The 27,625-nt window shown below is 43.0% G+C and overlaps 1 protein-coding gene across 1 annotated transcript in view; it reads left to right on the top strand.

The window, feature by feature from the left end:
- The window catches only part of ADCY9 (adenylate cyclase 9), a gene marked incomplete at its 3' end in the record, with an annotated part of 81,727 nt that extends 54,304 nt beyond the window's left edge, over positions 1–27,423 (top strand). The window contains exons 7-12 of the mRNA XM_082006788.1: positions 2,630–2,732; positions 5,793–6,001; positions 13,937–14,096; positions 17,144–17,292; positions 20,274–20,315; positions 26,235–27,423. Of these exons, the coding sequence (XP_081862914.1) occupies positions 2,630–2,732; positions 5,793–6,001; positions 13,937–14,096; positions 17,144–17,292; positions 20,274–20,315; positions 26,235–27,423 (1,852 nt within the window). The remainder of the gene's footprint in view (positions 1–2,629; positions 2,733–5,792; positions 6,002–13,936; positions 14,097–17,143; positions 17,293–20,273; positions 20,316–26,234) is intronic.
- Between the last annotated feature and the right edge of the window lie 202 nt (positions 27,424–27,625).

The following is a 27,625-nucleotide window of genomic DNA, read 5'->3' as shown; positions in this document are numbered from 1 at the left end:
AAAAATAATAATAATAAAGCCAGTGTTAGTACGGCATGTTTATTTTAATTGCATTATGCAAGAACCCTTTTCACAGAAGTTACCAGTTTGCATCTTCTTACAACTTGGTTATATATATTTGGCAAACAGCGTTTGAGCTTTGAGTCTGGCTTTAATACAACCACTATAAAAATACCGTGCTTTGTTCTCTGTAATCTGTGCGTTATTGTGTATTTTAAAAGAAAACTATAGTGTAAGAGTACAAAATGCTTAAACAATTTCATTGGGGATACCCTCAAAGGATTCTCTTTTTAGATTTTTGTTTCCAAGAAAAATTACATATTCCTTAGCTTATAAACCTTTCGAAGTACAAGAAACAAGGACTCATACAGCTGATCAGGACAGCACTTACAAATGATCTCTTTAGACTCCCAGAGCAGAGTCCCAGGGAAATAAGAAGCTCCCTCCCAGAAGCTAGGTTCTGTGCAGCCCTTCATCCCCTCCGTGGGTCAAGTTTCCTGTTTAAATACTTCTAAAATTTCTTTCTTTCTTTCATCTCCCACTTCCCAGTCTTGCTTGATTCGGGGAAAACAGAAATCACTTGTGCTGGGGAGGCACAGCACCTCCTGGGAAGCAGATGATGTTCTTGACTGTGTTTAGTCAACTAAACTGGGATCTTCCTCTTTGAGACAGACGACTGTTGACATGGAGTGGACTGGCGCGGTACGGCTGGCTGACGTTAGAACTGCTGCCTTTGCCCTGGTTTCACGGCATTATACCTTCTGTTCCATGCTCTGCTGGCAAACTGGGTTGTTCTTCCTACATCCTTAGGCCATTGCTCCAGCGCATCACCACCATACTCTGTCGAGCTTCCCTAGAGGAAGAAAGTGAATTCAACGTATCTTTTTTTAAAAAAAAAAAAAAAAAAAAAGCTTGCAAAATTCATGTGATAAGATGCTCTTAGAAACATCTAAGAGAGGTGAGGGAGGGAAGACAAGAAAGAATGAAGAGAATGAGAGAAGGAGGACTCAAGTGAATATGTCCTGTTATTCCTTCAGAGTATCCTGATGGTTTTAATATATTGGCCAAGGCCAAAATGTGTAAAGGTCGTAAGGTATCTGCCATATTCATGGTTGAAGTCTTTTGTCTTCTCGAGCTTCAGTCTAGGAATGTGTGTTTCGTTGGTCTTGCATCTCAAGAAAAATAATGCTTCCCTCATGCCATCTTGCGCTGGGGAGCTTGTACTTCGAAAAAACCGCTTTGCCAAGTGTTCGTAAAAAATAAACAGAAAAAAACCCAAACCCCAACCCCCTGAAAAAAATAATTCAGGCACAAACTAGCTCTGTAGGATCTTTCAGCTTCTTCATCTGCTTAGAATTTGATCTCGTGCATCTCTGGTTTTTGCTTCGGGCTATTAACTTGAAAACAGCACACTGTAATCCTGCTCCGGTGCTACCATTTTCGAGGTGGGAACAGCGCTTGGAAAGAAACTGCCCCGTTTCGGATTCCACAGCCATTTTAGAACCAGTTAGCCCACTGTAAATAACAGGCGGAATCGGTTGCTTGAAAATGAAAGGAGATTCATAGCAAGAGTGTGTGCTCTGAAGCCTCGGGGGAGGACTGCAGAGAAGAGAGGCCGAGGAAAAATCGCCCCAGCAATAAATGGCATAAGCAGGCGTGACCTTACCCTGCGACCATCGGGCACAAAGCCCTCAGTGCTCTGCAAGCTGAGTCCTTAAACTCTTCGACATCTACTAGAGAAAGAAAAGGTTTGCAGATCAAGGTGGCATTGCAGATCAAGATGGCATTAGAAAACTTCTTCCATTAAACCTCTTAAAACTACTGCAAAACTCCAAAAATGTTCTATTTTAGCTCCAGAGGGTGGGGAATAGAAACAACTTTTTAATGATTGAGGCCTCGTTTATGTTTGGGTTTGTTTGGGGTTTTTTTCTGCACCTGACACTGGAAGATAAGATGAAGGAGTACGTAAAAACCCTCTGGTAGATGCTGCCTCCTGGTTCATTAGTCCTAGCGAGCTAGTTTCATTATTTGTCAGTGCCTCTGTTGATGATACTGGTGATTTCAAATCTTCTGTTTCAGAAGTAAACGCAAGCTCTCCATCTCCTCAGGTTCTATTTCTCTGCCGCCCGGATTGTTAAGGGAATGTTCCCAGCTGAGTTAGAGTTATTTTAGTGTCTTTGAAATAACAAGAAAGTGCTGTTTTTTAAAATGGTCAATGTTTTTTTTCCTGATAGTTTGTCACTTTTGTCATCCTTGGCTTGCTTTGGATGATGGAATTCCACCTAAGACACAAATATCCCACAGCCATGCCTCTCCTCAGGTTGTGCCTCTGTAGCAGCAATTAACCTTTCCTATTTGCTGGCTTATATTGCAATTATCTGTAGTCATCTGCAGTTACAGCTGTTAAGTTTCTGGAAGGACTTGTCAGTCTCTTCCTGAAAGTATAAAAGTTTGCTCTGTCACTTTTTGGTAAAGTATTTGCTTTGACTGAGGGAGTGAGAGCGAAGAAAAGCTACAGGAACTTCAAAGCCAAGTGCCAGCGTCCCTAGAAACAGAAACCACGGAACGGGGGGGCTCTGAAAGAGTTACAGCTGAATAAACTGATGTTGATACTGTCTTTTCTCTTTAGCCTCATGAAAGACTACTTCTTTAAACCACCTATTAACAAGCTGAGCCTGAACTTCTTGGATCAGGATTTGGAGATGGCCTACAGGACGAGCTATCAGGAAGAGGTGTGTTTCTTCTGGCATCGGTTTACTTCTGTAACGTGTCTAAGCAACTGTCTGTCATTGTTTTTAACAGATTTCATTGCAACTGATGATAAGAGTCATGAAATGTCAAATGTGATTTACTACTTGGTATTGCTGCCTCTGAAATCAGGCTCCTTTCAGTTTACCTGTCTTGTGCCGTGCCCCGAGTCTAGTCCAACGTTTGGGCTGGAAATACATTTTCACAATCCACCAAGATACGCTAATTACTTCTCACCTGCCTTTTCTCCATTTTCAGGTTAAGGTTTTAAGGCTGTAGGCAGGCTAGAGAACCATGCTAAGATGAAATTAAAGGACCAAATGCAACTTGCCTTCTCGTCAAATACCCTAACTTTGAGAACGGTAGCTTTGAATGTGATTCTCGTTCATGTCACAGCCTCATGGTTATCCCTGTGGAACCCAAACCTGCTCTGAACTCACGTGTCGTAAGTTCCGTAAGCGTGCTGCATTCAGAGACAGGCAGTTCAAAACACAGCGTAATTGTAAGGAACAGTGAATAAATTGTAAGGAACTTGGTGCTTTCTTCAGGATTTGGCACTGAGTGTAAAAAGTCCTTAATCATCCCCTTGGGGGCTAATAATATTGCAGGTTTTCCATGCCGGTAGATATTCCGGCCTGGTTGATATGAACTAGTAAGATGTTTTAAGTTTACATATAGTGACATGAGGTGTCAGTACTATCTGAGGCTGCATTTCCACGGGTAGCAGAAAAGTTGCTGCCAAAAGAGGGCAATTGCTCTCCCCTCTTTGTTCCTATTCCTCCCTGCTCCTTCTAATGGCTCCGGTGCTTACCAGGCTTCCCTGCTGGCAGCCAGTTCATTTTGCTAGCTTGGCATAAAATAGTCATATTTTGTGTTTCTGTTTGGGGGTTTTTCTTTTTCCGTCTGGGTCTGTTTTCTGCTGTATTGAACCAGCAGCTCACAGAGAGGTTGGCGAGTGTCAGAGCCAGTGCAAGATAAGTGTCCGGCAGCAGGAAGGGGAATGGCCCCATCCCTTCCAGTAGCTTTGAGCTGTTAGTTTGGGTCATCCACCTGGCAGAATTGCATCGTGATAAATGTAGGTGTTGATTTCTTTCCTTCCTGGTATGTCCTACATCTGAGGGCAGGTAGGCTTTCTGCTGCTTGCTGCTTTCTGTTCTGGGCAGCGTTGTCACATATTTGCTTTTCTCCCAATGTTTACAAATGAGACCTAACTCTTTTTTCTTTTTTTTTTTTTTTTCTCTTTTTTTATTTTATTACAAAGGGAAGCATAGTTGTGTTGCCGTTCAGTTTGTTCACTTTGTCCAGGAGCTCCGTACTCATCCTGCAGCGCTGCATTCTAGCGGTATCTCTCTGAATCAAGCTCATGTAGCAACAACAGGGAGAAACTTCCCGTGGGATACAGCCTGCAAAATTTGCACAAACTATAAAGAAAATAGTAAATTAAGTTCTTTCCAATGGAAAGAAATTAATTAATGGAAAGAACAATGGAAAGATTGGAAAGAGAAGCAACGCGGTGATAGCCAAGCATATACAGATTGACCTATTCATGCGGATACGTAGGAAATGTGTAAGAGGAGTAGGAATGTGGTCTGTGCATTTTGTTAGCGGCAAGCTATTAATTCGAAAATTATGTAAACCTCCCTGGAAACGGGAATCTTCGCTCTCTAATAGTAACTGCAGCATTGGGACAAAAACCTGGTAAAGCCTTAACATTAGCATAGTACCGGTCCAAAACAACATCAAAAAATTCTTCTCTTGGGGAGCGAAATGATTCGTCAGCACTGCTGGGTCTTTAACTGCCTTGCAGTAAACTGTTGCTGGAAGAAACTTCCAACCCCACTGAATTCACCCCTAATTATCCGGTGCCAGCTGCATGCTCCGTTTGTGATCCGTCTCCGTAAGCAGCTCTGCTTCCCAAGAGCTTGCTTAGCCTGTTCTTGTTTGGAAATTGAGGCACTACTTAACACTGTTAGGGCCTCCTGAACGCTGTCGCTGTAGGATGCAGTGCTGCTTTCCTTAATTCAATCTGTGTGACTTTCTGCGTGGACTAACAGGATTCTGCCACAGTTCAGATTAAAAGGTAATTTTGGCACTGAAATGATGCTAGCTGAGTTTATTAGGTTGCAGAGAGGTAAAAACGAGGAACGAGTTCATTTCCCAGTGTTGCTGAGTGCCGATAGTGTTCTGAGGAGCAAAAGAAATTTCCAAATTAAACCAGAGTACGCAAACTGGGCAATTTCATGGTGATATTGATAACATACTCTTTGTTTTTCTTTGGAACTTGCTTTCTGTGGTCCCTTGGGCAGCTATAAACACTCATAAGACTGGGCTCGTCTGAGTAAGCCGAGATGTGGAGCTCATGATCTAGTTTTCAGCTGGACTGGCCAACGTAGCACACAGCACAGCTGCACAAGCACTGGGGCCAGGACAAGATGGGATGGGAATGTGTGGTAAGGGGTTACGGAAGAACAGAACTTGGTGTCCTGGGCTCTGATCAATTCAGATTACGTAGCATCCCGATTGCTGCTTTTAATCTGATCCGAAAGGGAGATGTGAACTCTGCCCCAGGCAAGTAACCGTTTCTGTACAGTGGTGTTTGGAGGGTTTTCTTAAAGAACCATCGAAGCTAAAAGGCTTATTGTAAAATCTATTATTATTTTAAATGAAAATCCTTGAGGAAAACTTCTTAGAGCTTTATCTGCTAGTAATTATGATGTTTTATGTTTCTTTGTATGGAACGGGCAATTTTCATTATGGTTTATTTCTGTATCATAATATTCTGTAAAAATCACCCCAGACCTCGGGGCTGTGCTGCCGGTGCTTTTTTTCAACCCAGACTTATTCTCGGGGAGCTGTGGTAGCCATTGAACTACCTCTTCTGTTTCTTCTTTCAAAACAGTACTTAACGTTGGATTAATGAAGTGGCAAAATGTTCTGCATTCCTTTATTTGTTTTGGTGAGCTGCTGTTTGTGGTACAGTTGAATTCAGCAAAATAGCATTAATTCATTTTCTTCCCTTCCCTCAATCCCTGTATTCCATACAGGTTATAAGGAACGCTCCGGTGAAGACATTTGCCAGCGCTACCTTCAGCTCGCTCCTGGACGTGTTCCTCTCCACCACAGTCTTCCTCATACTCTCTATCACGTGTTTCCTGAAACACGGGATGGTCGCATCCCCTCCACCACCTGCAGCAGTCGTGGTGTTCGTCATCGCCATCCTGCTAGAGGTGCTGTCCCTTGTCATCTCAATTAGGTAAATAAAGCCTGAGAAAGTCTTGAAATAGCAGTGAGAACTGAAATGGTGGCTGGCTTGGGAACATTTTGTTTGACAGCATCCCAGGAACTCGCTTGGACGGTCTGTAATATTTGGAGAACGGCGTTAGCGAAGCCAAGAAGGCTTGCGGCACATCTTGTGCAAAGAGAGGTCTAGCTACAGAAGTTGGAGCAGAGAAAGGTGACTCTGATAGAGGTCACTTAAGGACACGGAATCGGCACGTCGTGCCTGCCACTGTTTATTGTTCCTTGGGATGCCGCACGCAACTGGATATCTTCTCTCCTCACAGGGCCATCAGAGTGAGGGTACTCAAACAGAAAACTTTTATCTGTCCTTCAAAAAAAAAAATGAAACCCCGCCTTTAAATGCCTAGATAAATACACCATTCTGGTGCTAAAACTGAAATAATTTCTCAGAAATGCAAAGAGCAGTCCTTGTCTTAAAAAAAAAAAAAAAATTTAAAAGCAAAAGTCACATTGCATCGGTTCAGAATTGGTTTTCTTAATGATCTGTCTTTCAAGTCTCCTGGGATTAATATTCAAATAGTTTGGTTTTCCCTGCTTGACACATAATTGGAGTTCAGCGTTTCCCCCGAGTCCCGGGCTGCGTGGCACTTAGCTGCTGCTCGAGCTGGGAAGGGGCACTAGCGCGTCTCTGCGGAAAGGGCGGCCTCGCAGGGCAGCGAAGAATCCTCAGTCCCCGAATTCTTACGCGTCCCTGCGCCTCTGCCTCTCCTGTGCCCGTGGAGGTGAGGCTTGGCTGCAGATGCAGGTACCTGCTATTCAACAGCGACTCCTCATCCCTGATCTGTACCCACTCACCCAGAGATGTCTGTTCTGCACTTCTAGGACACTTGAGGGCCTTAATCTGGCATTTGTAACTAGTCGGCGAGCAGTTCCTACGTAGCGTGGGGTTCCCCCAGGCACGCTGGAGCTACTACCACGTTCAGACGTAGCAGAAGACCGCAGTTGTACGTGCATTCGGTAAAGCTCGCACTCTCCTGGGTGTGTTGTCTGATTTACGCAGATACCACGTATAACCTGCTATATTAACCCAGGTGATAGACCTAATAAGTTGTTTGTTTGTCTATACCTGTGAGAGCAAGTTTATTCTGCCCTCCTCGTCCCCCGTTTTCACTGCACGCACGCCAGAGCCTGTTACAAGGGTGATGTGTGGAAGCGTGCGTCCTCGCTTGTAGTTCTGCGGATCGATTGGGTATGTGTAAGTGAAAATGCTTTTGTAATTACAAATTAGAAGCAATACTGCTGTTGTTTCAAAAGAAGCAAGAGATTGCAGTTTGCGCGCTTATTTTGACTTTTCAGGGTCAAGGTAAGAAATACTAAATTGAAACTTTAGTCACTGAGGCAAGCTTGTAGCTCCGTGTGCGTGCAGATTTACGTGAAAGGTGGCATTTTGGAGTAGAGGGAGGCCATTTACGAACAGTGGAAGTAGTTTTAAGGAGAATATTTCTTAGCAGGTGTATTTGATTCTTGCAATTTGGATAGTACTGTAGTTCTGGAGTTTTCAGAAAATCTAGAAATTCAGGAAGTGTTTAAGACCTTGTGCTGGGAGATGGTTGAACTCATGGCACTGCCATTCTAGTGCATCCTAAACCGGATTAAGTGTTGCTCTGTCCCCTCTCTTGCACCAGAAATGCCTTTTCCCCTTTGCAGGAGAGTTTCTGTACTGTGTATTGGGTGGGGGGAAGGCTTTTTGTCAGTTTAATGTGCCCAGGCAGCTCTTCCATGGCACCAGGCAGGAGAGTAGGAAGGCAGCAGTGAGCAGGTAAGCCTGGGTTTGGTGACCGTGGCATTGTGTCCTTGAACTTGTTCAGCTCTGAACAACTCACCCACCGCTTTGAAGAAGAGATGGTTTCTGCTGTCCAGATACGTTTGGAGAAAACTTGTGTTCATTCACCTTGTAGGTGAATTTTTACTCCATTTTATTATTTTTTCAATTCATTATTGTTCCCACTTGTTTTTCCAATGCTACATTGCGTTTGCCTTTTCTTATTTTGTACATTTATGAAAATTATTGCTATAATCCTAGAAATTTTTATACGTAAGTACGTAAGGTTTTATTTCAGTCCTGTTCTATAAATTGGTGGTTTATGGGTTTCTTAAGGAGGAGGAAAATTGTTGTTTTCACTATGCTATCTATCTAGTCAAGAATTTGCAAAGTGCTTTTTGTGTTTCTGAGCTGTGTACGGAGGTTTAGCTTCATCGCAGCACTATGTCATTGAGAGCCACGCTCTCTGGTAGTAAGCCTGGGCCATTACCGAGGTGACTTCTAGTGGCTTTATAATGTTTTCTTAACACTATTTGGTTTTGCCACTGACATGTCTAATATTTTCATGAGACGATGTTGACTTAAAGCCTGAGTTTTACTTTCTAAGCTGGCTTGGATACCTCATTTAAAGCCAGTGAGATTTCAAAAGCATTTTTTTAAATATTAATCGTTCTTCTGTGCTTAATTCTGATTTGAAAAACAGGTTGAGAAACATCTCATGCTGTGGGGAACACCTGTAGCCAGCCATCAAAACTCACATAAGTCCCACCTGGCTCAGTAATAACAGATTTTCAATAACCACTGCATAGACGGCATGCAGGGCGCTCTGCATCCAAACGGGCACTCACGGGACGTTTGGGCACGCGGGGAACACTGCAATTCCTGCACAGCTACTACGGGGGCGATGGGTGGTCGCTTAGCGCTTGCTGCGCTCATTGGCGTCACGCTGACCGTTAATCTCGAGACCCCACAAATTCTCCAGGTTAGTTTGGGAGAAATTCTCCGGACTCACCAGCTGTCCCTTGTGGCTGGAGCCCTTGCCGTGCAAGTGGGAGATGTGTTGCTCCTTTCTTTTGATGGGAGGAAAGTGTCTGCAAATCACTCTCTCTTTACTCGGCGGTTACAAGCAGTTGATTCCCAGGAACTTGCTACATTGGGCTCACGTTCGTGATCTTTACTAATGAGGTATAATTTGAATTTGGCTTACCTCTGCTCGTTGCATCTAAGGTTAACACTTCAGGAAATCTCTTAAAGTACAAGACAGGATCATCTCAGATCTGAGTAGATCTTACCCAAGGTACCTTCTTGAAAATAGCCTCCTACTATACACCAAAAAAGAGCAGTCTTTGTAGATGAAAAGCTTACAAGCTTTCTGTTAGGTTTTCTGTTTTAAATGTAATGGCAGTGGCAGGCATGTTTAGGGGGGACTTTCGTAGGAAAAGGTTTTTGTTTTGGCTCGGAGGGTTGGTTTTTTTGTTTTGAATTTATAATATGTATTTACTAGAGTAAAATATGCTTTTGGGCCCCTCCGGTCTCCACAACCGGAGGCACACACTTCTGTACAGTTCCCTTGAGCAGAAAGAAGAAAATCTTCTTTTTTCCTCTTCACATGCTCTTCAAAGTGAGGACTGCTCACTCTGACCACTCCTTATGCACAGAAACGGTGCAGAACTTCCTGTGCAGAAATGTCATCCCAAATGACAATCACAGAATACCACCGAGACATCTTAAGGGAGGAGATTGGACTACAATGCTGGGCACAATCCCAGAATTTCAGGAAAAGGGATTATTTTAGGACCAGAAAACTCTTGCCTAAGTTTCTCATTGTATTTTCATTATCGTGATGCAAAACACCCTGTCTTTAAATCAGTCTAACTTTTAATTGAATCCAGGACTCAGCCTAGGAAGTGCTCGCTGCGGCTCTTGTGGCTAAGACCTTTAGTCCGGCTGCGGGAGTGGCAGAGGAGAGCACTATCGCTGCCTGTACCGTGGGACACGAGCTTAAAACTTTTAAGTTCTAGAAGAGCAGAAGTCCTCGCAGAGCAAAGCTTACAAGGGAGAAGGATGTTTTGATTCCTCTGAAGTGTCTGATAATAAATTATTGGAGTATCTATAGCTGAGGATCCCGCTGTTATCACAAGTGCCACTCTAAAATTAATTGTGTAAAGCTGCATGGAAAAAAAAAGACAAAAAGGTGCTTCATTTGTAAGCATGTGGACGATGTAATCTCCTGTTCTGGAAATGCGGTGCAAACGTCCTTCTGCCCACTTGAAATGTGACTGCTTTGTGCGTGAGTTTAGGTGAAGTGTAGGAGGTCCTCAAGTTTATAAAAATACCTTGGGAAATGTCATTGAACGCGCAACCGTGTGCGAGATGTAACTTGGGATTCTTAGGAGTGCTTCTGCAGGAATACAGGTAAAAGACACCTGCCCACTATTTTAGCTGTAAATATAGGATTTTTGTTAACTAGATACTTTTGACATCTAGTTCTTGTTCTCGAGTAAAACTTGTGATAAATAAGTTTGTTTAAAGAAAAAAATCATTGCTTTTGATAGCATCCTCCAGTGGAGACTTGTGGGTGAAGAGGGGAGACCAGAAGGGTGGCTTTTCCAACGCTGTTCGAAAGAGTGGGGGGTGAGAGCACTTCTTAAGTGGATTCATGAATTTAGAAGGACCTTTCTAGAGAGCAAAAAAAAAGAAAAACAACCTTCTGGAAACAGCAGAACGGGAAACTGCTGTTGTCTGGCTGAGCAAAACTGCCCTTTGCCGGGTCCCTTTCACCTTCCCAGGCTTGCCGAAGTAGCACTCCCGGTCTGCCCACAGCTGAGACCCTGTGGCCAACCACTTGGGTCATCTTAAATTCCTAACGACCAGGAACAGAAATTGTTTTCTGCAACCAGAGCTTAATGAACCGGTTCTGTTAACAACATGACTGATAGGGAGTATTGATGCAAGGGAAAACAATGTATTCCGTTTGCCGTTATTTATTTGTAACATCTGCGACTTTGGTATTTAATATCCCACCAAAGTGCTGCTATGCCAAAAGCTTTTGATTTGAACTATGGGAATTGATTTTAGACTGCCAGTAAATAGAGAAATGATGGTCACATTCCCCATTAGCCATTAATCATTTATGTCAAAGTTACTAATTTGAACTCCAGCTTGTGTAAACAGCTCGGATGCTTTAGCATTTAAGCCCCGTTGAGCTACCCACTGACACTGCATTATTTACTGATACTGCCCTGTAGCCATTAAATCTGTCTGCAGCTCTCATCGCTGGCTGGATTTAATGCACTTCTTACTTCCTGCAATGGGAGGGTTGTGCTGTATTCACAGGCTTTCGCCGTTTTTTGAAGGATGAGATTTCAATCGTTTTAATTCCAGAGTGCAGAGCATTGCAATAAATACCGGATCAAGGGGCGGCGGGGGGGGGAATCAACGCAAGAAGGTAAACGTTATCACGAGAAACGTGGTGTCGTCCGGGGATTTGCGTTAGGTTTTTGGAAACACACAGCTGCCTAAATAAAGAAGCGTCCTCGTCGCAGGATTAACCGATCGGGTCCGCTGATGGATTTGTTGCTATAGTTGCCGCAAGAATTTGTCCTGGTGTAGAGGCTTGGCAAAAAAAAAAAAAAAAAAAAAAAATTATTGGAAAAGCTTTCTGCACCCCGGCGTCCCCGTTGCGTGGGTTGGAGTGAGAGACGTGAGCCGCGCTGGGTACCTGCCACGCTCGGCGTGCCGCGGAGCCGGTTTCTGTGCCAGCCTATGTGGGCGCGAGATGGAAGACGGGGCACCTGGCTCGATCCCGGGCAGCGCTCCGCCGTCGAGCCCGCTTGGGTTTCCTTCCTCACAGTGTGGCCTCGTAAATGGGAATCCTCGTTCGTAGGCTTGGGCAGAACTGAACTTCGTTTTGAGAGGCGCGACCTTGGGCGGTGTTTTCGGGAGTACTCGAGGCTGGGCTGACCCGGCTCTGCCACGGGAGGCGCGGACAGCGCTCGTTGGTGTCGGAGGCAGCCGGGTTAGGACGGTACATAACGCTTTAGAAACCCCCATTGCTCTCTCGAGCTTTTTTTTTTTTTTTTTTTTTGCATTTCTGTTTTGCTTTATATACAGTTTTTTAATTTCTGTGCTTTGTTGGAAATCCCGTTTTTTTATGACGGAATATAGCTGTAATGCTTGGTGCAAATGGAAGGCCATTAAACGAGGAGCTAACAAATCTGTGAGCACCCTCTCGTGGGGTCCTGACGTATTACAGTGCCTTCCCTCCTGTTACCCCAAAGTTCTCTCTTTCCATGCATTTAAGTATAATCTCCAGATTTTAATATATTCAATTAGGGAAGAGCTCTTGAAGCTTCAAAAAAATGCTTGAGGTCACAAAATTCACAGAAGTCTAGATCAGAGAATGAAAATATCACTCATAAACAATACGTATTTAAAAGGTGTGGCATTAGTGTCAAATTCCCATTGAAAGCTTTATGTTTTATCCTATTTCGTGTCAGGTTTTCATCTAGCATTGTACCTTCTATTTTAGACAAAAGTGTTTAAAAAAAAATCAGTGGATTGCTTTTCTCTTTTAAAAGATCTAGGTAATACAGAATAACCTACATAACTTCGGAGGTTGTGAATTTCATATTCAGTGTATGCTGTATTTATAGATTTTTGTTAGCTGTGACCGTCTCTGTCCAAAAAAATAGTCATTATTTACCGTTTGGGCTCTGTAGTCCAACGTCAGAAGAGCAGAATTACCTGCCCGGAGCGATTCTGGTAACCATGTACATCCACGGCAGGCTGGCTTGGAACAAAGCTAACTGCGCTACGTTACCTTTTTATGTCTTCATAAAAATAATTAGAAACCTGGACAGCGGTTGCAGTTTTTCTAGAGCGACTGATGTTTTTGGGTTTTAGGAGGCGAGTTATCCCGAGGATTTGCTTCCGTAAAGAATAACAATTTTCTGTGCGACGTCCTCCAGCATTAAGCATCCTTTTACCTTTGCTTGTTCGTCGTAACGATTAGAAATACTTTCATTTAAGAAGCATCTCCATCAAGCTGCTTTGCGGAAGCTCTTCCGGCTGGCTCCTTCAGCACCGCGCGGGTTCGGGCGTCGTTTTGTCGGCAGCTTGAGGCAAGAGCCGTTCCTTCCTTCCCGCGTGCCCCGCGCGCAGCTGGCGGGCTCGCTATGAGAGGTGGTCCTCGGCAGCCCGCTGGCCTCCGAGGTGCTCATCCCAGCTGCGTCTCAGGCTCTTCCCCTTCCCTAATGAGTCGGGGAGCAGAGTCTGACTGCGGACGGGAGCTTCTGCCGGGGTGGTGGTAACTGGGAGAACTGGTTTCGATCTGCGGTGTAATGTCAGCGTGGATTTGCACGGCTTCTGGGTGATAGGACAAGGGGTGATGTTTTTTAACTGAAGTGAGGGTAAATTTAGGTGAGATACGATGCAAAATTTTTCACGCTGAGGGTGGTGAAACCCTGGCCCAGGTTGCCCAGAGAGGTGGTGGATGCCCCATCCCTGGAAACACCCCAGGTCAGACTGGACGGGGCTCTGAGCACCCTGTTCTGGTTGAAGATGTCCCTGCTCACCGCAGGGGGTTGCACTAGATGACCTTGAAAGGTCCCTTCCCACCCAAACCCTTCTGTGAGTCCATGACTGATCTGTTAGCGGGGTACAGCCCTGCTTTGCAAACGTTCCTGATGTTCTTTCAAGCAATTTTTTTTTAACTTGTCAAAGCTTCCCCTCTCCCTGCCTGCTTTAAGTTTTTAAATTTTTTTTAATTTAAATTTTTAAATACTTACAGAGGGAGAGAAGCCTTTCCTAGGCTACGTTCCAAGCAAGTGGAAATTTGGGGTTCGGTTTGTTTTCTCAAAGCCCACCGTCCCTCTTGCCCTCCCTCCCTTCGCTCGCACCCCTTGCCGCAGCAAACACGTAATAATAATAATCCATTTTTCAGCCGTCTTTCGGCAAAAGTGGATTATTTCCTGCGATTACCACCAGGGGCTGCGGCATGTCATGAGTTGTGATCGCTCATACGGTCCGGGTGAAGGATTTGGAGTTATGTCGTTACAGGTAAATCGGATGTATGAAGTGATGCGCTGCAATTAATGCCTCGATCTGTGGTTTCCTGTGTTCCAGAATGGCGTTCTTTCTGGAGGAGGTGATGACTTGCACCAAGCGTCTCCTGGAGGTGATATCTGGCTGGCTGCCTCGACATTTTTTCGGTGCGATCCTGGTTTCCCTCCCAGCTCTCGCAGTTTTTTCACACTTCACCTCCGATTTTGAAACAAATATACATGTAAGTTGTCGAACTCTGTTTCACGATCTGACGGTTTGGATCTAACAAAGCTTGTTGCTCGCCTGCCTCGCCTCCCTCGTGCTTTACATCTGTTTGATACAGATCCCTGAGAGGGATAAGGCTTTTGTGTGTGGTGAAATGCCTGGTTTGTTATGTAAATACAGTCACTTGCTTCTTTGAAAAGTGATATAAAAGAGGAGAGGGATACCTATAAATACCTGCCTGCATACATACTCTTTTTTTTCACTTGGACCAAACACTTCTGCAGGTGTTTATTCTAGATAACACCAGTGGCGTATCCCAGGCTTTTCGTTGCCTTCGCTCCGGTTTAGATGGAGGGTTTGTAGTCGGAGGTGCTGTGTATACATTAAAAACTTTGCATGTGCCTTGGTGAATCGCGGCAGCGAGAACAGCATTATAGCAGCGGGTGTTTCTTCTTTGCAGAGTTAGATGGAGAAACTGAAAGGAGAGAGCTCGCAGTACGTAGAAATGACTGCCCTGCGGGGATGGCTACGGGAACACGATAGCTGTCTTCTGAAAAAGGAACGGAGAGAGATTGGTGTATTTAGCCCAGCCACAGAAAGGTCCCCAGGGGATTTGGTGTCTCCTTTCGTAAAAACATTCGAAAAGGGAGAACACGGGGTTAAATATTGAGGAGGGGGAAGAACAGTTTAATTTAAAGGCTAACTGTAGCATAAAATCAATGCTTAAAAACTGTTTGTGAATACCGTGGACTGGAACTGGAGAAGAAAGTTTCTTCCTCTGCAAGTTTCTCTAAGGTAGCACAGTGTACAGTCCTTCCTTTCCAGGATCTTCAGGGGATTCTGTTTCACAAATCTCTTGCTGTTTCAGGGTCCTGAGCATAGGTGACAACCAGATCCTCGTCGTTCTTCCTATCACGGTTTATTACTGGGTGTTGGGAAGTGTTTTTTCCATGGGAGCGTGTGGACCAGACGTTTTTTGGTCCTTCCTGATTTACACATGTATTCCATGGTTATCACAGTCACAGAAAAGTGTATTTGATAATCTTTCACATCCCATGTTTTAAAATCTTTCAGCAGCTTTTACCTTTTGTGAATTATAGTTAACTATTTCTAAGCTGTAAATTTTACTTTATTTTATTTTCAGTTTAATGGTGGTCTTCCTCCCTCATGACTACCAGTAAACTAATTGTAGGAGTGTTTTCCTCACAGTGAAGGGAGCTGAAACCCTTCGAATCTCTCAAATCCATCCACTGGTTTTTATATCATTCCATTCATCACCATCCTTGATCATATCTCCAAACGTTTTAAAAAAAAAAAAAAAAGTTGGAAGAATCATTTTTCGAGCGTATTCTCGATACCTGTTCAGATCAGCTTGTTAGTCTATAAATGCTTCAGGCAGCAGCAGTAAGATGGTGGTGTTCATCACCAAACTGAGAATGAACTTGGCTTTCTTTCTTCTTGCAGGTCCTCCAGAGTCGTGGGGTTGTTGGCTCACTCTCCAAGAGATGTCCCAACTCGTCTTGTGCTCAGTGTTTCAACAATCATGGAGCTCTAGGAAATGGAGTCAATCTATAGAGGGTCAGGTAAGTGTCATATTTTACTATGACATGGTTTTGCAAAGTTTTTTTTTTATTCATAGCATTTTATACCCTCCCTGGATATAAAATAATTAAAATCAAAATTAACAAAAACAGCAATGAAAAAAAAAAAAAAACTTTCCAAAGCCATGCATACATAGTAAAACACAGCACGTACTGACCCTCTATAGGCTGGCTTCATGCTGGGGCATCACTTGGAGTGAGAACCAGTGCTCTGCCACTTTAGGAGACCTGAAATGGGGGGAAAAAAGTAAGTTTAAATTATGTTTTTTTATGGACACTTTTGAAATTCCTTTTTTCCATTTTTGAGTCACTTAAAAATCAACAACTGTGCTTGTGGTTTAAAAATGGTAAATTATGTAAGGCTTTTTTCCCATATGCTGTGTCTGCTTCTGAATCACATGCTTATTTGTTATGCTACAGTATTGCTAATCTGCAGGCTCTGCGCTTCAGCTGTAAAGGAAATGTAAAATGAGAGAGAAAGGGAGAGGATGATCATTTGATACTGTAAAATGCAGTATATAGCTAGAGCAGGACTCCGTAATGCAGTTGTGGAGTCTCTGTTTTAGCTTGGATGGTCATGAATATTCTTGATAAAACCAAAATCTGTGCATCAGCTTGAGAGTTTTGACCACTGTAAGATTGTATCTTGGGGAAATGGAGGCATTCTGGGGAATACATCCATCCTGCCCTTCCTTTTCTTTATCCAGTGAAGGTATGGAAAGGGAAGGAGTTTTGTTGGGTTGTGGGTTGGGGTGTTTTTGAGATGGGGCATTTGGAACAGAAAATCTAAAATTGTCCTTTCAAATTGGCACAAGTGGTGGCGTTACCGAGCAGCAGTTGACAACGACTGATACCTGCCCTTCGTTACCAAACTGGATTTTTTCTTTTTTGAGTTCACCTGCTGTTGGCCAGTACGATACTGTCCTCTAAGAAGTGTTTTTAAGGGTGGGCAGTTGGGCGAAGTTTTTGAGGACGAACGTGTTCCACATTTTTCAATGCAGTTGACGTCCTGTTTAAAACAGACAGGTTCTGACCCCAGTAACTGAGAGGAGGTTGTCATGAATGTTTACCCTCTTTTTTCTTTTCTTTTTTCTTTCCTTTTTTTTTTTTTTTTAATTAATAAGAAGAGGCACTGAGCTTTTTGCAAAGGTAAGCTGAAGGTATTGAAAGTTACTGAAATAATGGTTGTGTAATGCAGTAATACCAAACTGCATCTAGGGAAAGTTGTGACAAACTAGCTGTGCTAAAAGTTTTCTTGCTCTTTGAAGGGAAGACCTCCGTCTTCAAGTGCTGTCTCCTGACACAGACACTATGAGGGATTACTTACTGTGCATATAATACAGGCAAAATTAGATCCTTCTCTTTTATATCAGACATTCTTTAATTCACGCTGGCATTTATGGTGCAGAAGGGCTCCAGTCAGCAAGAAGAAGCTAACTCACGCTCTCTCTCTCCGTTGCAGTACTCCATGTTTATGTGTTGCGCGATTCTGATCACCATCGTGCAGTACTGTAACTTCTGCCAGCTTAGCTCCTGGATGAGATCTCTGTTGGCAACCGTAGTGGGAGCAGCGCTTCTTATTCTGCTCTACATCTCCTTGTGTCCAGACAGGTGAGCATCACGCCTTAGCACTCGTACACCGTGTTTTAGACGAACAAATTTTCCTTCCTCCCGCCGGTGAGGTGAGGCTCTAGTGCATGGCATTTTAGTATCTGCCGTGAATTTCTCCTCCCAAATCAAATTGTTAAGTTTGAGATGCTGGAGTTCTGCTCTTTTTTTTTTTTTTTTTTTTTTTTTTTTTCTTTTGGAAGGATTTCAGGACGATATCTGAGGGGCCCGTTTCTGCAGTCTGTGTTGAAATGACACGATGTCCTCAGCTGATGTGTTTCTAGGGCACACTTACCAGACTCTCAGAATTGCTTTTCACTGTTTGTTTGAAAATCTGTTTTATTAAGTAATTTCTGAGGCATTTGCTGGTGCCAGAGCACCCAGTTGTTCCCCCACACCCCTCTAGATTTATTTTTGCCCTTAGGAATCATGTCTTTCTTCCACCTCCTCCCTCAAGCAGTTTTCCCCTGTGGAAGGCAGGTGCTTAGATTCAATAGGACTGTAATACCCCGTTTCCTTTCTCACTTCCCTGTCTTTCCAGAAGACACTGCACGGCAGTAACCAGAGGAATCAAGTTAATGCAGTTTCTGTCCAGTAACCTGAAGGCTTTTCAGTTTTTCCTCTGATAAGCAATTTTCCCCATAGGAGAACTTGTTTGCAGTATTCTCCTTCTGCTTTCCTGCCGAGAGAGTCAAGGGAGTCCTTCCAGCCATCCACTCCTATTGTTAAAATTTTATAATCAACTTCTCAGTGGCTTGAGAAATATCCTAGCCTAATATCCTCTTATCATAATGTGGACTTTGCAAGGACTTCTTATGCTAGATCATCCTAGTTCCTATCAAAAGCCTTTCCTTTTACCCTTCTTCTGCTGAATCATATGGTGAAAAACACAAAAAAAGGGCCCAAACAAGCCAAAAAGAGTTTGCAGATACATGTTTTGTGTGAATATTTAGCTTTTGATCCCATCTTCAGGTATCTTCAACACTGTCTTTTAATCTTCATCTAAGTTATATAAAAAAGACAGAATAAAAGTCACCCCTAAACAGCTGTTCACGTCTGTAGTTTGGAAGTGGCTGTAAGGGTTGTAGGAAGAAGGTCTTTCCTTGGGGAAAAAAAACCAAACTTGGAACTGGAGTCAGCTGACAAATGGTTTCTGTATCACATTAGACTAAAGAAAAAGCCCTTTCTTGCCTCTCTGCAGAGCACTCGGGCAAGGAGTGCAGGACAGTTCCTTCTAGCTTAAGTGGAGGGGTGTAGCGATGCCTCCCCTTCCTCATCTTTGATTTGTCCCTTTGTTGTAGTTATCTGGCTTTACCTAACGTCGTCCCTCCTCCAGCACACGAAGTGACCTTCTCCCATTAAAGAAAGCTGACTTGCCTCCCGTTGGCTTTTTCCCTTGTAGCACTGACACTCACAGTCCAGCCACCAGCTTCAGTGAGAAGTGAATTTCCCTGGTTTTTCAGGGAAATTAGTGAAGAGCAAACCCTTGACGCCATCTCTTGACTCCCTGGCTGCTCCTCGGTAATCCCCCCCCAAGCAGGGGTTCTTGCAGCTCCTTCAGCTAAACGCGTGCTAGCATGTCCACGTGCAGCTAGCGTGGCATAACTAGATGCTGGTTCACGGCAGAGGCTTTTAAAATAGGGTAATATAGTATATTTGTAGTACCGAAAGTCTTCATACAAAGGCAGGCAGCGAAGCCGAAGCATGAAATAGATATCGTAGTGATTGACGTCCCCTTGAGTGGTTGAAAAAACCTCTGTGCGCCCACGACAAAGGCATCTTGTCGCAGACGAAAATCAGAAGGTTTGGTGCCATCTTCGTAACTCCTAATTCCTCAAAGACAAAATTTTAGAACAAATTGTATGTGCGATTACTAAATCGGCTTGTGCGTAAGCTCTGTGTTAGGACTCTGTGCAGAAAGACAGGCACAAAACTTGGGATTTTCCCTGTGTTTCAGCTTTATTAAGGGACTGGGAAAGGCTGTTGCCAAGCAGAGAGGTAGAGACCTTGCTGTTGTATCAGCTCATAGCGTCAGCTTTTGCTGACTACTAAAGGGGTGGTATGAATGTTCAAGAAAGCTTGTCTTCAGAAATTTTGCTGATTATAGCATATTTTTGCCTATGGTTTGAATAGCAGTGACCATTAATGGGCAAAGTACAGAAATCATGGAATACGTTGTTATTTCATCTTTTAAAAATAAGTATTTTAAATAATAGACAGAACTGTGCAACTGCAGATCTGAAAAGTGATTCATAGAACTGATCATGAACAAAAATAATACAGGTTGAATCAGTGAGACCCATAACTTTTGTTTGTTGATAATAACTTTGTTGTTCCTCTCTTGTCATTATAAGTCTGGACAATATTTTTTGGTCACAGTCATAATTACAGCTTTGTATGCATCACAGGCAAATCCATTCAGCAGATTTCTTTACTTCTTCCAAAAGTAACTGATCTTGAGAGTTGTAATACTTGATTGAGAAACTATAATGCATGAACTATTTACTTATTTTCTGTAATGGTATTTTCAAAAATAGGCTTTATATATATTTGGGGGTTTTTTGGGTTTTGGGGAGCGGGGTTTGGTTTTTTGTGGGTTGTTTTTTTTTTTTTAATCTTTGTATTGTGTGGTGAGATAAGATGAAGGCATAACTGGGTTTTAGAGGTCTGAAATTGCTTTTCCGCGTTTCCAAGGTAAGATTGGATTGTTTAACAATTACTCGTTGCAGGCATCGTCTTGACCGCGTTATCATCAGTTACCCTTCAGAGGTGTTTGCATCTCTGTGTCTGACTGTGGTTGCTTCTTCCAAGGGAGAAAAAAGTGCAGATAAGTCACGTTCAAACAAAGTTTGTCCGAAGCAGATCAAGCGTGCAATGCAATTACTGGTCCTACGGTTTACATAATACAAAAGTTGAAAATGCTAACTGAAATTCTGGCAGAATGCTTTAATTTTGCTTCTGATATCAATGCTTTTTTATTTCAGCTCCGTGGAAACTTTTCATCTAGATTTGGCACAGAACTTTAGGTAAGCTTTATATAAAATTACCATCTTTACGTTTAGGGAATGAAGCATTTTCAGTCAATTATACGTAGCAAAACTTCTCATCCACAGTAATGCACTTGAGAATTCAGCAAATTGGATCAGGAAGTTGTGTTTTAGCTCCTTGTGTACATGATTTCCTTTACAGAGGACTGAGGTATGACCAAAAATCATCAGAGAGCTGACGCTGCAGTCGGAGTTGCGTAATGCTGTTTTCTTTTTAAATTTGACTTCTAGGAAATAGAACTATGAAGGAGCTATTGAAAACAGTATCTCTTTTTCTAGTAGTAGGAGTTTTTAATCCATTAGCTCTACATCACGAGCTATTTGTTTTATTTCCTCGGTTTATTTGCACCATTCAGGAGTGTGCTGAGTTGGATGCTATCCACAGCTGGCCAGGTGAGATTTCCCTGTGGCAGAGGAACTTCAGCTGAAAAGGCTGGCTTCACCAGCGCGGAGACATGCGGGCGACTGCCACCCCGAGCTCCCTTAGGCAGAATAGCAAGTCATGTCATCGAGAGCAAATGACTTTTAAACAGACTTTTAAACAAAGAGACAAAAAGCTTTTCCTGGGTCGTTATTAGCCCCTTATAGACCAACACGTTAAAGATTCACCCTGATTATTTCGGTGCTGAAGTTCTCATCGTTTTAGTGCAAGCTTTGCAATATTTAAAGTGTTCTTACTGGTCGTTGGTGTTAGAAAACTATATGTTTGCTAATTGCAAATTTGGAGGCAATACTGGGGCAATATTGTACTTGATTGGACTAATGACCCTGTGAATATGTGACTCGGTAATTCATCTGAAGTTTGTATTCAGGAGGATGCTGCTTTTATTGGGGAGTATGTATCAAAACAAAATTGCTTCTTAAAAATATCATCTACAGGAATTCTGTGGTACAGAGAGATAGTAACTGTGCTTTCATCTTAGGTATTTATTCACCAAGAAGTTAGCACTTACTACAGTGATTTTTTTTTTTATTTTTTTACATCGGTTTTCTTGTTTGTATGGCTTTGATTCACGAAAGACAATTTCATTTTCGTAACGGAATTCCATTTCGCTAAAGCCAGAACGGAAAGCTAAAGCCAAAAGAACAGAGGTAGCTTGATTTTTTTTTTTTTTGTAAGCTAAAACACTTGAAGGGAACCTGCTCAAAATGCAATGTACGAAATATTAAAGCATGGTGATCACTGAAAGTAACGCCTTAGGATTAGCCTGAATTTGGATCTTTAGTGCTTTATTAGTAGTTTGTGAAATCACCGAACCTTTTGTGCTGCTCAGAATTACAAATGTCTTGCCCAGCATTGACATCGGCTTAGCAGGCTCCTGACCAGCTGCTAATCGCTAATAAATAATTCATTCTGCCCTTAATAATTGACAGCCCAGTCTTCCATTCGGTGACTATTTCTACATCTCCATTTATTAGAAACCTGGCCAAAAAATTAGCTGTGTCAAGCATAGTTTGCATACAAATATTTTTCTTCCGTGAACGTATCACGGAACTTCTAACTCGGGACAAAGGAAGGTAAAAGCAGGTAAGAACCCAAACCATGCAGGAGATGTTGGCGCAAACAGGCGTGGGAGCGCGCTCTGCCTGCTTTGCAAATCCTAACCTGTGACTTAAATACCAAAGAAGGCAACGACCAAATTGTCTGGCTCATTAAACGTTTCTAAAGCTTCGCTTTAAGCTTTTTATTACGAGCTGTGCTAGATTTGCGCTTGGACGGTCGTTCCTTCGGTTGGGGGAAAAACTGCCTGTACGTCGTGCGCGCGTCAGTACTACGTAGCGCTGCCCTTCCTGCGCGTCGGCCGCGGTTTTGGCAGGTTAGTTGGTCGCTGTCTCTGTTTTAACGCAGGAACTGTGTCAGCCCAGCGTCGATTCTTTTAATGGTCCAGACTCCGCTGAGCTGAAGCTGCCCGGACTTACAAACCGACGCGAATGCTTCTACGTGTTGGAAGTTACAGGAGAGTTAATCCTATCCTGTTTCTACCGCTGGTCTGCAAGAGAATTTGGCATCGCTTTTCAGGGGTCTTCTAACGTACAATATTGAATGCCACAGTTCTAGAGTTCCGTGCAAACCCAATTTCCCCTTTCTCCTGGTGAGGGGCTAATAGAAAGTTGAAACTCCCTTATCCTAACAGACATTTTTTGCTGTTGCTTTCTCCCTGAATTAAATACATAAAAAAGGTTCCTTGCTCACCCCAGTCAGCACAAAAGCTTTTCCTGTGTTCGAAGAGGGGCAAACTTACTCGTTTTGCATGCCTTTAATGAGGTTATTGCCTTTTCTTGATCAAGGATTGAGATCATTATTAATGTTACGTGGGAAGGGAGGTAGTAGTAATGGTAACGAAGTCTTAGCACAGAGTTCATCTCTGGACTGTCCACGCTGTGCTCAATAAATCAAAATACGGAATTTGCCTCGTGTTCCCGACAGACTGGTTCTTCAGCCCAAAAGAGAGAATGACCGTAAACGCGGTCTTTTAAGCAGGAAATGTTTCTCAGTTTTCCTTCGTTTCTTATCTCGGAGCAGGTAGGGTGTATCATTTTCCGGTTTGTGATGGCTCGAGGAGGAACGGTGATAGGCCACTTGAGGTGGAAGACTAAAATCGTTTGATGGTAGAGGGTTTTTTTTATATGCATCCACTATATGTTCTTCACCGAAAGCAGCTGTTTGGTTTCCCCTTGCCGCACTGTTCCGCCATTCCATTCTTTTTTAAGATTTAGCAGGCATGCATCCTCTTCAAGTAGAGCAAGATACCCAAATCCAAACATAGGTTACTGGCTCAGAAGCAAAACGGCTTTCCAAAAACCTTTATAAGTGGAAAGCCATTATCTTTATGATTTGTGATCAAGCCAAAGGAGATTCTATCTCCGGAGTTCTCACTTGTTCCATATTCAACATACAGCCTGGATGAAGATGCCAAATTAATAGTTAGGTGTCTGTGCCAGGAAGCACTTCACCAGTTTGAGTTAAAGGAACATTCTCAGTTTAGGATTTCGATCTGAATGACTTTTAAAATTAGTTTCCTGCTGCAGCAGCTCATGAAAAGTAGAGCTTAAAAAGGTTTGGGTGGGTGTGATCCTTTCTGTTACAGGTGCGTGGGGTTTTTTTTTTTCTTTTCATTCTAAAGGGTAGCTTCAGGTCGTCTTTGCTAACTGCCTGTGTGAAGATGATTTATAGTCCTGTAGGTCCTGTAACCTGGTCGCTGCAGCGTCCAGAAATTGACTTTCCAAATGAGTGAGGTATAATTGCTCCCTCCTTCGGGCTGGCGTTTTTGTACTGACGCTTGCAGCAGTCACATCGTGATCAAAAACGCCTGCTCTGGAGAAGATACTGCACCTTCTTTTTTTCTGAGATACTAACCCATTACCTTATTAATGAAATCAGGTCAGCTTTCAAGTGAGTCACTCGTTTCCCATGCAGATCTCTGAGGTTTGTACACCCACGTGGGAAACGAGGTCAGGCCACGCTTGAGGAGATGATTGAGAGCTCGCAGATGCCGGTGCTTCAGGGGCGGTGAATGAGAGGCGGCGGTTTCTTCTTAAAAAGCAGATCTTGCGTCCGACACAGGCCACTTTTTGTAACCCAAAATTTGTGGTGCTTGCCTGATTCATTTAAGAGGAATTCAGGTATTTTGAGGATTATTTTCTACAATAAGCTGTAAATAAAAAAGCTTTTAATGACTTAAATAAATCCCTGTGGCAGGGATGTTTGATGTTAGACCAGATTATCTGGATCAAACTTGTACTCTCAAAGGAATAACATGTCATTGCTCAGATCCTCTAGCAGATCTCGTCCCAGAAGATACGGAAAATAATGAACTCTTCAGAAAAGAACCTGAATCGTGCTCTTTAACTAAGAGTCATTCCTCGCCTTCTCAAGCCTAATTTAATTTCTAAGATCTTTTCTTTTACTTATCCTCCCCTCATTTTGTTTCAGAAGCCCATCAAACTGGGAGGATGTTCTGCCACCTGCAGAATAGGCAGCAAGGATTGTACTTCGGGAATTGTTACCATTCTAGTCATTAATAACTTAGTCTTTGTCTGAGTCTCTGACTTGCCTTTCTAGGCAGAAAGTGAATAGGTTCATAACAGAGCTTCTGTTGAGAAAAAGTAGTTGTAAGGGAGAAAGAAAGGAGCTTTATTACAGCAATGCACCAGCAACTTCGGGAACCTGATTGTAGGGACCTATTCTGTGAGTTGGGCGTAATCTCCTTTCGTTCTTCCCGCGGGGCTTTTTTTAATATCAAATCAATAAAATGAATATACCTTCACTTCTCCCGGGAGAAGTATATTTATGGTTGAAAACAAAAGGAGTAATTTCCGACATAATACGCGGTCTTATCTTTAATCTGAATTCAACCTGTAAGCTCTCTATTGTAAATATTTTACTTACGGCAAACTTTTTCTCCTACAGGCTTACTACGATAAAAGCTAATAGGTCCAAACAAAGACCGTAGCCCATACAACTGTTTTCAGAGATTGTGCACATCCATCTCTTTCACAACGGCGTCATGTTTTTGCTTCATCACGCTTTTCTGTCAGTCAGATATTTGAACATTCAGAAGAAGAACGTGGGTCCATAATACAGCTCAACTGCTAAAATGTCTGCTTTGATTTCAGAAGTGGAAGTGTTGGACGTAACAAAACAAATTGAACTTAGAAATGTTTTCACGTATTACAGAAACAAATTTAGTCTTCTCTTCTTGAGCTGTTGCTACAGTTGTGCTTTGAGTTTTAATCTCTTTTGCTAACATTCCTTCAAGGAGAAAGGTTGATGTGGTGCTTTCCCTTATCAAACCATCTCTTAACTTGAAAAACTTCAGCTTGTGTCTGCTGATGTCAAATCTTAAGCTTTGGCGTAATTTTATAGAAAAAAATTACAGTTAAGTGACTCCAGACATCACCGCATGCCAATCTGTCTGGGTTTAGACTTAGTTTTTAGGATTGCATAGGTGGTGTCTTCTCAGATTAAAGTGGTGTCTTTGCATCTCTCCAGAAAGTTGAGATTGTAGACTGCAGATGTCTCCTTCTTAAGGGCGGTTTGGCACTGGAAGCATCTTCCATCAGTGCTTCGTAATCTGCACAGGTAGTCGACGAATTGTCAGAAGGATTTGAAATACTGCTCTCAATCTATGTGAGACATGACTTTTTTTAATTTTTTTTTTTTTATCTTGGCACTTTGAGAAACGTTCTGTCTCCGCTGTAAAAAGCTTTGGTGGTTATAATGTACAAAAGATGTCAACCCAGAGCTCCATATTCTCTGCTTTCACTCAGGAGACATGCAGTTCTCCATCAAGTGTCTTGTACAGGGTTATCTTCTTCCAAAACCTTCACCTGTTAACATTAAAGGCAGATTGCAAAGGTTACTGGTCTTTGAGCAGACAGGGGAAGAGCACAACGAGTATATAAAGTAGATGTTTCTGAATATTGGAGGTAATACAAAAAAAACCCCAGTAAATCCCACAAAACTTACACGCACGCATCCCCCATACAGACATACATGTGCACGCATGTGTCTAAACACACACGGGGGCATTATTAAGCGTTTTTATATCCATATTTACCTGTAGTGCTTTTAGTTACGTATTTAGATCTAACGATAACCGTTTCTGTGGTAAAGTCCTTAAAATAAGGCTACCATAAAGGCTGGGCAATTTCTGTGTTGCTGAACCTGATGATAGGTCTTTAAGGAAGCACTCGGTGAGTTTAAGAATGAAATTTATTCTTTAGCGTGCTTAACAGCAGATAGAGTTATCGAAGCCTCTTTTATAATTTAGTTTGTAATGTACACTTCCTACGCTTTTTTTTTTCTAGAAAAGGATTTCTTAACTACAGAGCAGTGCCCCAACTCTTGTGTTTTTAAATGCAGCTTTCATGTTCTTCCTTTTCTTCTGCTTCCAGCTCCAGAAAAAGTCCGTGCAACAGTTCGGTGCCAAACGACACGAAGAGGCCAGCAGACCTCATCGGTCAGGAGGTGATTTTGGTTTCCTTCCTTCTGCTCCTCCTGGTCTGGTTTCTGAATCGAGAGTTTGAGGTCAGTTACCGCCTCCACTACCATGGAGATGTGGAGGCTGATCTTCATCGCACCAAAATTCAGAGCATGAGGGATCAAGCTGACTGGTTGCTGAGGAATATTATTCCCTACCACGTGGCTGAGCAGTTGAAGGTTTCCCAGAGCTATTCCAAAAACCACGACAGCGGCGGAGTAATCTTTGCAAGTATCGTGAACTTCAGCGAGTTCTATGAAGAGAACTACGAAGGAGGCAAAGAGTGCTACCGAGTCCTGAATGAATTGATTGGGGATTTTGATGAGCTGCTGAGCAAACCGCATTACGGCAGCATTGAGAAAATCAAAACGATTGGGGCAACCTACATGGCTGCTTCAGGACTGAACACCTCGCAGTGTCAGGACAACAACCATCCCCATGGACATTTGCAGACCCTTTTTGAATTTGCCAAAGAAATGATGCGAGTGGTGGATGACTTCAACAACAACATGCTGTGGTTTAATTTTAAACTTAGGATTGGCTTTAACCACGGCCCCCTCACTGCTGGGGTCATTGGCACCACCAAGTTGTTGTATGACATTTGGGGTGACACTGTGAACATTGCTAGCAGAATGGACACCACTGGCGTCGAGTGTCGTATACAGGTGAGTGAGGAGAGCTACCGCATCCTAAACAAGATGGGGTATGACTTTGACTATAGGGGGACGGTCAATGTGAAGGGGAAAGGTCAGATGAAGACCTACCTTTACCCAAAATGCATGGACAACGGGATCGTGCCACATCACCAGTTGTCTATATCTCCAGACATTCGGGTTCAAGTGGATGGCAGCATTGGGCGATCTCCGACGGACGAGATTGCCAACCTGGTGCCTTCTGTACAGAATTCTGATAAGATAGCCCATGGCACAGATAACTCAGAAACCAAGGACATCCTTCCTTCCGCCAAGAAGCTCCAGAAAGATGCGGTGAAGGCAGAGGAGAGGTGCAGGTTTGGCAAAGCCGCGGAGAAGACTGACTGTGAGGAAGCGGGAACTGAGGAGGTCAATGAACTGACAAAGCTAAATATCTCTAAGAGTGTATGATGCACTGTCAGAGTTGCATGAAGTGCTCTGTCAATAGAAACACAAAGACATTTGCAATTGGCAGTTTTCTTTCTCAAGAGAGACCTTCTCAACACCTGGGTTGTACGTTTGTTTTCATTTCAGCGCCTGGTGCTGTGTGGATCACAGCTCTTCAGGGCTTGTTTTCATCCATCTCTCTCCTCCATGCCCCAAATCACACCCC

The sequence above is a fragment of the Phaethon aethereus genome, assembly GCF_964289735.1.
Source record: "Phaethon aethereus genome assembly, chromosome: 15".
NCBI classification, from domain to species: Eukaryota; Metazoa; Chordata; class Aves; order Phaethontiformes; family Phaethontidae; genus Phaethon; species Phaethon aethereus.
The sequence above is the reverse complement of the archived record's forward strand: the minus strand, read 5'-3'. Positions and strand labels throughout refer to the sequence as shown.